The sequence below is a fragment of the Anopheles moucheti genome, chromosome 3, assembly GCF_943734755.1.
Source record: "Anopheles moucheti chromosome 3, idAnoMoucSN_F20_07, whole genome shotgun sequence".
Classification (NCBI taxonomy): domain Eukaryota; kingdom Metazoa; phylum Arthropoda; class Insecta; order Diptera; family Culicidae; genus Anopheles; species Anopheles moucheti.
The window spans coordinates 26,852,889-26,866,517 of NC_069141.1; the positions used below are offsets into that span (position 1 = coordinate 26,852,889).

At 43.2% G+C, this 13,629-nt stretch overlaps 3 protein-coding genes across 3 annotated transcripts; 2 read left to right on the forward strand and 1 right to left on the reverse strand.

Moving 5' to 3' along the window:
- Positions 1 to 677: 677 nt before the first annotated feature.
- LOC128300788 (eukaryotic initiation factor 4A) lies at positions 678 to 6,997 on the reverse strand. The gene is made up of 4 exons (XM_053036979.1): positions 6,931 to 6,997; positions 3,555 to 3,789; positions 1,674 to 2,511; positions 678 to 1,596 (listed from the first exon to the last, which is right to left on the reverse strand). Exons 2-4 carry the CDS (start codon positions 3,787 to 3,789, stop codon positions 1,452 to 1,454), a joined length of 1,218 nt encoding a protein of 405 aa, XP_052892939.1. The 5' UTR covers positions 6,931 to 6,997; the 3' UTR covers positions 678 to 1,451.
- Positions 6,998 to 7,440: 443 nt separating this feature from the next.
- On the forward strand, positions 7,441 to 9,115 carry LOC128302628 (uncharacterized). The gene is made up of 2 exons (XM_053039494.1): positions 7,441 to 7,595; positions 7,669 to 9,115. The coding sequence occupies exons 1-2, from the start codon at positions 7,441 to 7,443 to the stop codon at positions 9,113 to 9,115; spliced, it is 1,602 nt and encodes a 533-aa protein (XP_052895454.1).
- Positions 9,116 to 9,328: 213 nt separating this feature from the next.
- On the forward strand, positions 9,329 to 12,308 carry LOC128303727 (activating molecule in BECN1-regulated autophagy protein 1A-like). The gene is made up of 9 exons (XM_053040782.1): positions 9,329 to 9,790; positions 9,864 to 9,925; positions 10,022 to 10,092; positions 10,168 to 10,748; positions 10,838 to 11,058; positions 11,131 to 11,342; positions 11,441 to 11,551; positions 11,642 to 11,884; positions 11,966 to 12,308. Exons 1-9 carry the CDS (start codon positions 9,509 to 9,511, stop codon positions 12,100 to 12,102), a joined length of 1,920 nt encoding a protein of 639 aa, XP_052896742.1. The 5' UTR covers positions 9,329 to 9,508; the 3' UTR covers positions 12,103 to 12,308.
- Positions 12,309 to 13,629: the final 1,321 nt, after the last annotated feature.

A 13,629-nucleotide genomic window follows, 5' to 3' on the forward strand; every position in this document is an offset into this window, starting at 1 on the left:
TGCATGGTGAAAGGATATCACCACCAAGCACCAAGTCTGAACATCGGATATCCGGTCAAATTGGTCATCACAAGATGACAGTTTGTGCCATATATCACCTCAAAACTTCCATAGGATCGTTCTACAATAATTATCGTATGATAATGAACAGTAATTAAATGTTTTTCAAAAATGTGTGAGCTCAAAATAATCTAACTACATTTACGTTCCAACAGTCGAACACACGTTTTCGTAACTTTACATTCCTTAAAGCGTAATTATCGTTACTAAACTATTTAAGAATAATGCATTAAGCAAAAGTAATTTAAAATAGATGAACTATATCAGAATTTCATTTCACGTTAGCATGGAATAATCATTAATTTGGTAACCCATAGGATTATCTGATACCGGAAGTGAATTTCCAAATCAACAATCATCAGCGCCATCTAGCGTGGATTATATCTGGACAACTATCAATTATTCAAATGGTCGGTTGGCCACAAACCCGACGGTCTAAAAAAATTGTAAATAAGTTATTTTTTGCTAAGCCCAACCATTCACCAATACAATACCTTATTTATTGCACAAACGTTCACTGTATCATAGCACGATAATTTACCCACTATATTATTCATCCACTCAGAACAACCAGCACAAACAGCATAAAAGAAACAGGAAGCGCTACAATTTCACACTGCTCGCCCCGTACAATGCTTTTTCTTTTATTTCATTCAGTCCCACAGAGGTTTCGGTTTGTTTGTGCGATTCAGCCGCAATATGGTTCCAGTTTCTGTCTCCGGCTTTATTACACCCACGATATCTGGTTGTTGTTCTGTTTGTTGGTTTGAATAATTTTATTAGCAATAAAAGTAGTAGATTAAGGTTTCTGTTATTAATTCCTTTTACACCTTGTTTCTTTTTTATTTTTGTTTATATAGAGGGGACGTGGATTTTCTTGATGTTCCGTAGGCGCTGCTACTGCGACTCTGTTATGTATGTTCTTCTTGTGTATCTTTCCTTTTGCTGGCGGGTTTTTGCTTCGATCATCGGCTACCAAAATCGCGGGTTTTGCCTCTATCTGCTCACCTCCTTACCACCTTCCTGCTGATGGTGCTGCTCCTGCTGCTGATGTTGTATCGCAAAAAATGGTGTTGACTGCTCTTCGCACGATTCTTTTCCACGCTACGGACAATCCTTACGTTCCTCTCTGTAATCACCTACGCCCTCTCTTCCTCTTTCGCTATCGTATTACTTTCCCTCTTTCGGTAATGTCTCTGGAATCCTGGTTTGGTTCGCGCTCTCGTGGACACAATGTTACCACCAACACCACCTCCCACCACACACCACCCACACACAACCCACAGTACACGGAAGAAGGAAGAAAGAGACAACACACTTGTTTTGCGGTGCGGCGCTGGCCTGCTGCTAGTTTTTCTTCAGAGGGAAAACAAATACACTATCGTCCGCAATTAAATCAGATCAGCCAGATTGGCTGGCATTTCCTCAATAGTAGTGTTATAATGTTTCTCGATATCGGCGAGAACCCGCTTATCTTGCTCGGTAACGAAGTTGATAGCAACTCCCTTACGACCGAAACGTCCACCACGTCCAATTCTGAAATGGCAAAACAACGGAACATTAGCATCATTAGCATTAGCATTTCGGCCCTTATGGCTAGCTTGTAGACCTACCTGTGGATGTAATTCTCCCGCAGCGTTGGGAGATCGTAATTAATAACTAAGGATACCTGCTGTACATCGATACCTCGAGCGAGCAGATCCGTGGTGATCAACACGCGCGAAGAACCGGTACGGAACTGCTTCATGATCAGATCACGGTCGCGTTGTTCCATGTCGCCATGCATGGCGGACACGGTGAACGTCTTCGCCGTCATCTGCTCCGTCAGCTGGTCAACCTTGCGACGGGTGTTGCAGAATATAACTGCCTGCGTGATCGAGAGCGTATCATACAGATCGCACAGCGTACCTATCTTCCAGTCCTCGAACTTCACATCCACGTAGAATTGTCTGATACCTTCCAGTGTCAGTTCCTCCTTTTTCACCAGAATCTTTACCGGGTTGCGCATGAAATGCTCTGACACCTCGAGCACATCAGCGGGCATCGTTGCGGAGAGCAGAATTACCTGCACATCCTCGGGCAGCTTCCGGAACACGTCCTGGATCTGGTCCTTGAAACCACGAGACAGCATCTCGTCAGCCTCGTCCAGGACGAACAGCTTGATTTCATTCGTATGCAGTACGTTACGAGTGATCATGTCATGGACACGACCGGGCGTACCGACGACGATGTGGCATCCCTGCTCTAGGCGACGCATATCGTCGCGCACGTTGGTGCCCCCGATACATGCGTGGCACTGGGCCTTCAGGAAGTCGCCCAGCGAGATGACCACTTTCTGAATCTGGGACGCCAACTCACGAGTCGGGGCCAGAATTAGCGCCTGACATTGCTGCAGCTCAGTTTGGATCAGCTGCAAAATCGCGATCGAAAATGTAGCCGTCTTTCCGGTACCTGTAATCGAGAATCAAGATCAATCAAGAGAGAATTAGCACATACCTTTTATTTTCGACCAGAATAGATTCCGTATGTAAGACATATAGAATCTGTAGAACGCATGTACAAACGTATGACCATGTTATAACTAATGCGGATCATACATTTCCAAAATAGCGTACTATTTTATTTAATTTTGCATCACTTTTTGAGGTAAGAATGGATAGAGCGATTTTACCTATGTGTTCAAAAAATGATGCTAAACATATACACGTTTTGCTTACCATGCAGCAACGCAACACACATGACACGAGTGAAACATCTCCAATTAAAAATATCCACAAGAAATTTGGTATGCGAGTACGGAATCAATATAGCAAAGCAATAATCTAATTGATTTCGATTCGAAAACGAGATTAAGTATCATTTTGTTCATTCAATGTAATAGAACCAGAATGTACTGAGTTAAATCTGGACTTTTTCGTAAATTTTGAAACTTGTCCAAAAAGAAACTTATTTAGTTTGTGTTCTTCTACGCTTCATTAGAACAGAATCAGCTTATTTATGAAGTTATATCTCAACAGATACCGACTCTGTCAGATAAAAATGAGAACCATGTATCCACGACCTAAACATGTCCTACAATTCGGCCACACATGTCAAAAACTGAAAGACCAATCATGGTCTTTCGTTATGGTCCGCAAGAACTACGTTTAAATGCTTAAATGCCTGAATGAACTAGAATCTATATCATATGACCAGAAATATGGATGTATTAGGTTCCAACAATGTGATTTCTTCGATATATTCCGGTCGAAGAAAATCGATAATATTTAAGGTCTCTAGTCGAACCACACGAAACATACCATTCATGAAGAACGCATGCTTTACACATATTTTGACCTGTTTGTTCGTTCCGATACCGTCTCGCAGCCCAAATCTTGTGTGAGCCTTTTCCTCAGGCGTGTGTGTGCGCCCGTACATTGCGTGACCACAAACATAAACGTGCTTCTTGGAAGACTCCACGCTCGGCGGCGCCAGTGGTACACGCCACCACTTACCGGATTGAGCTTGGGCAATGACATCGCGCATTTTCAGACACGGCACAATTGCGCGCTGCTGGATGGCAGACGGTTTCTCAAAACCGTATGCGTAGATACCACGCAGGAGTTCCTCACGGAGACCCATCTGGTCGAAGTTATCATACGAGTCGTTCCAGTTAGACTCGATAACGCCATCTGGATTCATGCCGGCGGGTCCATCGTGCGATTGCTGCTCCTGGCGGTTATCATCCATCTGCATCATCAAGGATTCATTTTACCGAGGAGAGTACCATTCGAACACATTCCGAAAATGAAAATAAATATAACAGATATTAGAATTGAATCTACCATACTCAGAGAAATATGTTGCCTTTATGGCCCCGTTCCATTGCGATTCGTAGAGAAAAAAGCACACAAAACCGGATTCAGAACAACCTTAAATTAAAGAAACAACCTCGCTTTTGCAATCCTTTCACTTGGTTCTATTCTTCTTGAAAGCACCGATACGTTGAAAAGTATGAAGAGCCCTACTGAATGTAATTCCTAGCCTACTATGTTGTGTGTATTACAACTTATTGGCATCGTTTCATTGTTGTTCAGGCTGGAAGATGATGTGAAAAAAAGAAAGAACTAGCGCGAGGTATACCGTTTAGCGCATGTGACAAACGATGGTTATTTTATGTTTCTAGCGTTGAACTATTCCACTTATTTCTACAGCTATTTAGCACAAATGCTGTAGCGGCTAAACACGGACACAACGACCTTGGATGATAATGGGAATATATAAGAGCCGTGTTTGCTTATTTGTGCAAGGCGAATGAAGTGCAATCGTTACTTTCCATCACATCACATTTCTAGAAGCATAGACTTTCTCTACTGCGATGCCATCGGGTGATGACGTATTAATCATTGTACCAGGTCAAATACGAAAACTCGGAGAAGTACGTGTGTTCGTCTGATGCGAAATTACACTACCTCCGGTTAATTTATTCTATATTTCACACTTTCGATAAAGGTTGAATTTCCACTGCTTATCAAATCGCTTCTCAATCCGTCCTCTGCATCTCGGGTATAGATGAATTCCGTTTCCAGGTCTCGGAATCAACGCAACACAAAGCCAGCAACCCCAAGCTGTTTGGTGATTATGCTTTTATATTAACATAAAATAGCAACGAAAATAATTTCACACACCCACGTGAATATTCTATACCTTTTCTATAACAAGAAAACTATTACAAAACCTCTTTTTAGCGTGTAACCCTTGTTAACTTCGTTCTGTCAAAGTCTGCTAAGCATGGTGAAGCCACGAAGATAGCTTCCACCATGACTCAAACCAGAATTAATATGAGAGCGAGAAAGGGCGATTCCACTCAACATCCTTCACAGACAGGGCGAAGAAACGGGACCGATTATCAGATTTGGGACTAACTGAACGCTATTGTTTTCTCTTTCATGCTGCCTCCTTGCCGTATCACAATACCGGCCGGAATCGACATCCGTCGTCTCGCTAGTTGTCACGTTTGTAGTGCAATCTTTGTCTTTCTCGCACTCACGTTGCGTTGCTCCTGCTCAAATCTTTTCTTCACGCGACCCGGTTGTACCTTCGTGTGTTCCAAGATAACTGCCCGTTGTGCGTGGTGCTAGTAACGAACAATGGGTAACATGCACATTTTGCGGAATATTTTTCCAGTGCAATGCACGAGAAAATTCTCATTATCCTCCCGGCAAACGATACCAGACCAAATTGGACCAAAACAGGAGGGAAATGGAAAACTGCAATGCTGTTAAAACATGTCCATTGGCAAAAGTGCCGACCACTGCACTTTACCGAATGACCAAGCAATCGATGACTAACCGGACCTACACACACACTGGAGACGATTTATCATATGCACCTAGCAACGTGACTGAATTATTTCTTATTCGAACAAGTACTAGATTTCTCGACTAGTAGTACAGCGAACCAGTCATTGTTGAATTACACTCTACGTTGCTCTTCTCTACACACAGAACACGATTACATCTCTGCAAGTATCTTAAATCTTGCGCTGTTATGTTAGGGGGTACGTAACATACTTCTGGTTCGCACAAAAGACTACTCTAAACCTTCTACCAAGGGCTCAATGGCAATGGCCACGAAAATCAACATTTCAAGCAACATTGCCTCGAATTGCTTTCCGTATTTGACAATATGTTCAGCTGAAGTCCCTCAAACGGGGGGGCTTATGCATCAGTAATTTTTCGATAACGGTACAGACATGAATCGGCTATGACTGCAGTATGGAACGAGAAACAAAGCTACCCGTCGTCGTCGTCGTCCAATGAATCGTAACTTTCCATTCCTTCTCCCTCTCTCTCTCTGTTTCACACGGTACGTTTCTATAGCTTCTGTCTCGTTTATACCATCAGCGGTAGTTACTTTCTGTACCATCCAGCAAAACCTAACCTCACAAAGTACAATCCATAAGAAACGGAAAGTCGTGCTCTCTTCTGGACCGTTTTGGTTGCAAAATCGTTCAACGCTTATTGCTTATTCACGCACTGCGAAGATCTTGGACCAAGTCGCCCAGAATATGGGGTCTCAAGCATCTTCAGGCTATACCGTTGTCACTTCAATCGCCGTGAGCTACGACGACGGTGTATCGAGTAATTTCTATGTCATTATCAAAGGAGCCCGATGGCAAGACTGAGTAGCAGTCATGATCATGAAATGCGCTAAAATTAGCGTTCGACCGTATCATCATCTTGTCATCTCCACGACCACAGGATAATCGGAGGAATCTAACAAAGAAAAACATGATGATCGTGCATTCTTTTCGACGAGATGCGCAACAGTGCTAATGGTAACACAAGTCTCTAATCAAGAAGTGCGGCTTTCTCCAATAAAAATGCTCCGCTTGTGCATTTTTCCATATCACCAAAAACTATCAAAAGAACCACTTCTCGGTACGTTTCATTTAATGGTCCTTCCACCCCAGTGCGCACTGCAACTGCGCCTGATGGAAGGCCAGGAAGCGCTGGAAGCTAGAATAAAAAGCCACATTATTGCATATGTGAATCTCGTTCCTGGGCTGGTCTGTCCTTTCTTTACAACACATCCGAAACTTAGTTGCACCGCTAAATGCCTTAATTTTACTGCCGAGACGCTTCCAGGAAGATCCAACTTTGGATAGAGTTCGCTAAGAACACGAGCGCAATGACAGCGCCGCGTTTGCACCACACGGCCTTCGCGGCGCTTACTCTGGGTTTGTTCCGAGGCAGGGAAAATTTACAATTGCAATTTTCACGCTAAATTCACCAAATTCCGTCCGTATTCGTACGTCTACCGATTTGCGTTGCTTTTCTCTCACTTTTGCCACCAATTTCGACCCAATTTCACCCGTTTTTCACGTACGTTTTCACGATTGAAGTTTGGCACTTTTATACACGTGCTGAATTGGATTTTTATAAACCAAGCGAAAGGTCGCCATATTGAAAGATTTGCAGCAAGAAGCTGTCGGTGGAGCAGCTTTTAGGCCCGAGGGGCGGTGAAGCAGGCGAGAATAGGCGAAATACAGGTGGCTCTTTTCGCTCGTGTCGAGTGAACAGCGATTGTTTCGCCCTGGTGTCATTTTGACAGTAGTTTGACAAGGGATGGGACGAAATTTCGCTCGTAATAATACAAATGAGATAAAATAAAATCCATATGCAGAAAAATACCATTCCAGAGATTACTATCATTTACTAGTAGCTACACTAGTAAATGTGTTGATAAAATACGAAATAAGGGTATTCTAATTCTTGTTCTAATGTATACTTCAAATCTTCCACAGTTGCAGTCTTCGATCAAGCAAACATTGGACTTTTTAAGATTAAATTGAAGCTATTCAATTCTGCACTAGTTTAGGAATAGGATAACTAAAACATGGCGTGTAAAGACTTTGTTTCCCGTGATGCCTATCGCACGGAACAGGAACTGCTGAAGTCTATCAAAAAGAAAGAAAATTATTCGCTCGAAAGTAATTTCTCCGGCTCAAAAGCGCTTTTGCGTCGCCAGGTTGGCAGAAATGGTGATAATTTGTAAGTATTCTTCTGCTTAAAAGCTAAAAAAATTCCGAAAGTTTGCACTTTCTCATTTCTTTCTCTGATTAAGGTATGATTTACTGGTACGACTAGTTTCAAATTTGCTCGATAATACACCGCCAAACGTAGTTGATCATTTTGAGGAATATTGCCGACTAGCCCAAATCGATTTCCTCTCCCCGGATCGCTTATTCCTCAATCCTTTTGATCAACCTCGCGAAAACGACAGTACAGTGCAGAAACAAGCGCTATTGGCCAAACAAACTCTCAAAGCCTTAACCCAGATTGAATACGAAAATGGGTGCCATTATACGAAGCTCAGCCTGTTCGTTGATCGCGGGTTAAAGATGATGGGTTTGGATCTTCCCAGAGGGTATGATTATTTTATCAGCACTCAAATTGACCAAACACTTCACAATAACTCCAATCTAAAGTCATGCGAATTTTGGGGCGTCGTGAGATCGTTGGGTTGCGATTATTACGTACTGGAAACGGAACTTCGAGACAAGAGTGTCGAGTACTGCAAGTATCGCGGCGTGGTTGGTACACATCCGGAAATTATAACCAACATTATCGACGGCGTGCTGGAAAGAACTCTAAAGCAAACCAAATCACTGAGCATTTTGCCACAGCTGACGGCCGAATCTTTGGATGATCTAACTCAGTGGGTGATGAATGACATACTTGACCAACTTCAGCTGGTGGACAGAGAAATCGAAGAACAGTTCTGTCGCCTACACGTAGCCTCTCTACTCACAGAATTGGTCGACCGTTTATCTTGCATGTCCTCCTCTGAATCTGAAGATTCATTCTCCGGAATGGTAACCGATCCCTGCGCCACTTCACATTTATCCGTGCACTCCACTGCCTCGATGTTGCGCATTCGTCTTGAGCGAATACAACTTGAAAATCGTTTAAACAATCGTAAATATTGGGTGTCGGAGAATCCACGCACCAAACCGTGGCAGGAGCTGCCAGATGTCACCTTGGAGCAGCTTGAAGCAACGGAAGGGCTGCGAGTATTCTTGAGCGGAAACCTAGAAGCACCGGTACCGCATATTGTGAAACAATTTAATGGGCTGGAGAAAAATCTGTTGCGCGCACTGATTTGTAGAATCAGTTCCCATCGAGATTGTCATCTAGATGCTTCGGAAACAAACATTTCGCTCGTCAGATGCCTTTCGGGCATGTTTTTTTCCATGACTGGTTACAACCAAGAGCTGCTTCAAGAACGGGCTGAACGTTGGTGGGAACGGAAGGAACAAGGAATGCAGTACTGGACTTCGGAAACGTGGCCCGGACTTTGTACCTTCGTGGATGGAGAACAATTCCGTTGCTATTACATTGGATGGGCATTGGAAAAACAAAACAACTGGTACTGTCCGATAGTACGCATACCGCAAATGGCGTGCGAGTACGAAGATGTCCCGTTTCGAAACAGCGACATTTCACAGCAGTTTGAAGATTTAAATTTCGACGATGTTTGTTCGGAAACATCTTCTAAAAGTTTCGTTTAATTATTGATTGCAATGTAGTAAAATGCTGAATTATATAGTTGAACTGTAGAAAAGCTGAATTTCCCTCAACATAGCGATCGTTTTCATATAGTTTACAATTATGCAAACGACTCGTTTGGAATTGCCGCGCAAAACGCACTGACAGTTCTCAACGCGGTCAGGTTGTGCAAAACAGCGCCCTTTGACGTGTTGTCAGTTGATAAAAGGGCTCCGTTGGACGCGGTTTTGTTTACACATTTTCCACCACCGCGAGATTATAGAGCAGAAAATCGGCTTGCTTCGGGTGAAAATTAGTTTTTAGTTTTTTCCCGCGGTAGTAGGGATGGATGTTACACCTGGTGCACGCTTGTTCCGTTACGTAGTTCCATCAGAACTTAATAAATAAGGCAGATAATGATGGTGCAACCGACCACATTTACACTACCCTTGCCACATTCACCAATCGTAGTAATATCGGACGAAAAAATGCTAAAAATTGATCGGAATATCGTGTATCAGTTGGACAACCGTGAACGGGGCTACCGAACGCGACGAATACGTAGAAATGCGTCGATGATGTCGGCCACAACGACGATCATCAGCGGTGCATGTGGCGAGCCCGTCTTTCGTCAGCTTGCCGTCGAGCTGGCCGAGTTGGCGTTGATGGAACGGTTGAAAACGACCGATCTGTGCGAGGTAAGTGTGAGGTGTTGATCGTAAAGTTTCGAATGTTTTTATTTATGTTTCACATTTGCAACTACCGTTAAAGCCCATTGATGACTTGGCCAGTGAAACGGAGTCCGTGTTTAACATTGAACAAAGCCATAATGGGTATGTATGTCAAGGCGCTGCTTCGGTACTGCTTCCTTTTTCCATGTTCTACTGGATCCCGTGCTTATCATTTACTTGATTTGTTATCGTTTCTAGACTACTGACGGCTACCGTACAGACCAACCGAAGTGTTAACGTGTTTAAAACTTCTTCCATGCAGAAAGTTGGTAAGAAATGAAGCAGTCACAGCGCATAAAACAATATCCCGTAAGTGTGCTAACATGCGCTTGTCTGTTTTTTAGCGAAATATCCCACCGGTGATCGGTCCGTATGGACGTTGGCGTTCCATCCGACGAACGAGAACATTATCGCCTTTGGTACCCTCGGTGGTGCGGTTTCGGTGTACGTCGATAATTGCCTTGCCGGCACATTGAACGAACCGGAACCGATTGGATCGTTATGCTTTCATCCGACGCTTAACTTTCTGCTGCTCACCAGCATGAACGAGGTGATCTTCTGGGATTGGGTCAATAACAAAACGTACACGACCGGCATGTATAGTGACTGCAAGTGTCGGTTCCTGCACGTAACGCAGGACCTGCGGCTAATTACCGGGATTACACAAACAAAGACACATCTGATGGCGGGCGTGGGCAAAAATGTGGAGGAAGTGGAACCGGAGTATCTGATGGTGTCGTTCCTGCGCAGTGTTAGCTTAATGTTGGATAAACTCGAACTAACGCTCTCAACGCAGGTCGAATATCTGCTACAACTTGAAATGAACAAACAGTGTCTCATTTGGATACATCTGTTGCAAACGATCAACCGCAAACGAGGACAAGTCCGATGCAGTTCCACCGTTAGTCCTGCAGATAAGTGCACGGTAAGGATAGCTAGGTGTGATATGACGCGCTGAAGCCATAACACAAAACTCAAATGTGTGTCCTGTTTGTTTGTTTTGTTTCATTGCAGAAATCTAATCTCAATCTCACATTGATGTCACTGATCCGCAAGATCGATGCGCTGGAAGATAGGTTACTGACACGCAACACACACAACACGTCAATCTGTATCACGACGGAAATCAGTCAGCGTTTGTGGTCACCTGGTGCTGTACTGTTAACACAACCATTGATCTACTTCAGAAACATATGCCAAAATTACATCTGCCAAGGCCATAGAAGCTACATAAAGTAAGTATATTTTCTGGACTCTGTACCAATACATTCCCGATCGATACCATCAACTGTCTCTCGCATTTTCAGATACATATTTGATCTCAGTCTGGTGAGCGAATTGCTGCGCAAGGTATGCCATATGCTGTATACCCTCGCTCCGTCGGAACTACCGGACACTTGGGATTACATTTCCCAGCTCTATGGAAGACCTCTGTCACCCGAGAAACACTGCATCCTGCAAGCCTGGGATCTGGAATCATTCCAGGGCGATGTGGACGATTTGCCCGATTTCAAGGAAGGTACATTTACATGCAACGACCCTATTTCGAAGCTTCCGAAGGTTTTTTTTCTTAAACACTCACACACATACACACGGATGTAATTAATTTATTTTCAGATTGGAAAAATGTGATCACTATTTGTTTGATTAACAACGACTCCAACGTTGCTATCTCACAGTGTGAACAGTTTATCGCTTCCGTACGGTTTCGTTCCGTGAATGAAATGGGTACGTATCACATTGATTTCATTCCCTCAAATGTAAGTCCGGTTGTTACGACCAACATCTGTCTGTCTGTCATATTTCGTTTCACAACAGAAATTAGAAGTCTTCGAAGGGATAATTTCGGCGAGCTGATCTATGCATTTAAGTTTACGGCCAGCTTTGTATCACTTTCCTTCTCACCATCCGGTCGGTACGTTGCCGTTGGGTTGCGTTGCCGCCGAAATCTCAAATATGCGTACATCCTCGATAAGGAGACACGCTGGCGGATAGGGGTCGGATGTAATGTTTCGAACGATTCGAACGATGTTTCGGAAACGGAATCAGTATCACAGAACGGTAAGTTGAAGCGAACGGGACTCCGGATTGAGCTTTGTTTGATCGGTGTTTTATTTTTTCTTCCCCTTCGTTTGTTTGTAGATCGTGTAGGAATTCGACTGTGTCTACCACTCGACCCCGATAACTATCTCGAGATAAATTGCATAAAATGGGCCTCCTTACCGGGGTATGGGCTTTTGCTTGGATTGAAATCGAATTTCATTCAGGTCTGCCGGTAGTTGCTCAAGCAGCAGCAACAACAGCAGCAGCATACTAGTAAGTAATATGGAGAAAACAGAAGCTACAAACTAACACATATATCCTCTTATTATGAAAGCACTCATATGATACTCAACCTCTGATCATTCATAGATCAGCAGTAGCAACGGTACACAAAGATATAAACCATTTTCACGATTTAATGAATTGTATAATAAATCATACAGCCCCGAAGCCGGAGATTTCTACAATCCGGTTAGGAATTGTAATCTCTGTGATCGTCCTCCGAAAACATCCGATAGTAGCTTCAGATAGGTTTACTAACAGTTTAATGGGCAGCTTAATTAACTAAACGGGAACGTATTTATGGGATGTGCTCTTGACCTAACCACACCTTACACACGCTTTCATTGGGCGTGATAATCACGTGAAATTAAGCGAAAACAAATGCCAATACCTGATAAGCCATGATCCTTCGTCGATAGAGAACAAACGCCGCCACACCATCACGCTTTCCACTTCGTCCGGTTTGAAGTGTTTCGTTTCGAGTAAGTAGGAAATTGCAGTAGTAAGCAGTTACTATCTAGGGTACTAGAGCTGAAAGAGTATGGTGTACGGCATATATTTGAGACCTCTTTTCACAAATACAGACATCCGTAGGGTATTGCAGCAATGTTGCGCTTGGAGCTGCATCAACAATGTAAAATTGGGCAGCAACAAAAACACATGATTTGCAACCTCTTTTAATAATACGATTGTAAATTAACACCATTTTAATCGCACCACAGCTGTTTTCGGCGTCAGATAAGAAGGTATGCTGAAGTTCCCCAAATAAGCGTGCCGTTTGGGAAAGCGTGTCTTATCTGAGGGCTAACTCTAAAGTGGAGAGAACCATGCGTCTTATCGGGGGACATCTTCTAGCAATACACAATCTGCTATTTATGGAGTGCAATGTTATTCATCGCAGTTTCCTGTGTTTCTTCAATTGATTCGGTAAACAGTTATCAAATGGTTAATTGCATACCATCGCATACGATCGCGTTTACCAACAGGCGCACTTTTATGTCGTCCTATCTTCTGCTAAGACGTAAATCATTCTCAGCTTGTTTTGGTTGATAAGCGATACACAAGTTTAGTTGTCCGTAACATATGTCCCAATCGTGTACTAATTCCGATCTGAAATCATTTGTTGGAACAGATGGTTGAGGTGATGTGATTGAAATTAGACGTAATATCGTTACGTGTAGCGATCCTTCCGTGTAGACATCATTTCAGATAAATCAGTATGAAATTGATTGGACTGTCTGAAGATGTTGCGATACATATCGATCACTCTGGTCAGATGCTGTTGTCAAACAGAGGGCAATTAGAGCTGAATGGAGCGCCTTTTTGTCTTACAGCTAATCAGATAATGTTTATCAAATTTCGTGATCCCAGAACATCTGCAGCGCAAAGCACCCGAAAGTTCCTCTCGTTTATCGATAAGTCTCAATTAGTTATTGTTTGTAAACGTGGTTCATTGGTAACAGCTTGAGATTATGGAACTT

Coding starts and splice junctions, on each gene's coding strand:
- LOC128300788 (XM_053036979.1), bottom strand. CDS start 3,789: ATGGATGATAACCGCCAGGAGCAGCAATCGCACGATGGACCCGCCGGC. Junction 2,512..3,554: donor CATTGCCCAAGCTCAATCCG/GTAAGTGGTGGC, acceptor TCTCGATTACAG/GTACCGGAAAGACGGCTACA. Junction 1,597..1,673: donor CGGGAGAATTACATCCACAG/GTAGGTCTACAA, acceptor TTGCCATTTCAG/AATTGGACGTGGTGGACGTT.
- LOC128302628 (XM_053039494.1), top strand. CDS start 7,441: ATGGCGTGTAAAGACTTTGTTTCCCGTGATGCCTATCGCACGGAACAG. Junction 7,596..7,668: donor GGCAGAAATGGTGATAATTT/GTAAGTATTCTT, acceptor TCTCTGATTAAG/GTATGATTTACTGGTACGAC.
- LOC128303727 (XM_053040782.1), top strand. CDS start 9,509: ATGATGGTGCAACCGACCACATTTACACTACCCTTGCCACATTCACCA. Junction 9,791..9,863: donor AAACGACCGATCTGTGCGAG/GTAAGTGTGAGG, acceptor CTACCGTTAAAG/CCCATTGATGACTTGGCCAG. Junction 10,749..10,837: donor GTCCTGCAGATAAGTGCACG/GTAAGGATAGCT, acceptor GTTTCATTGCAG/AAATCTAATCTCAATCTCAC.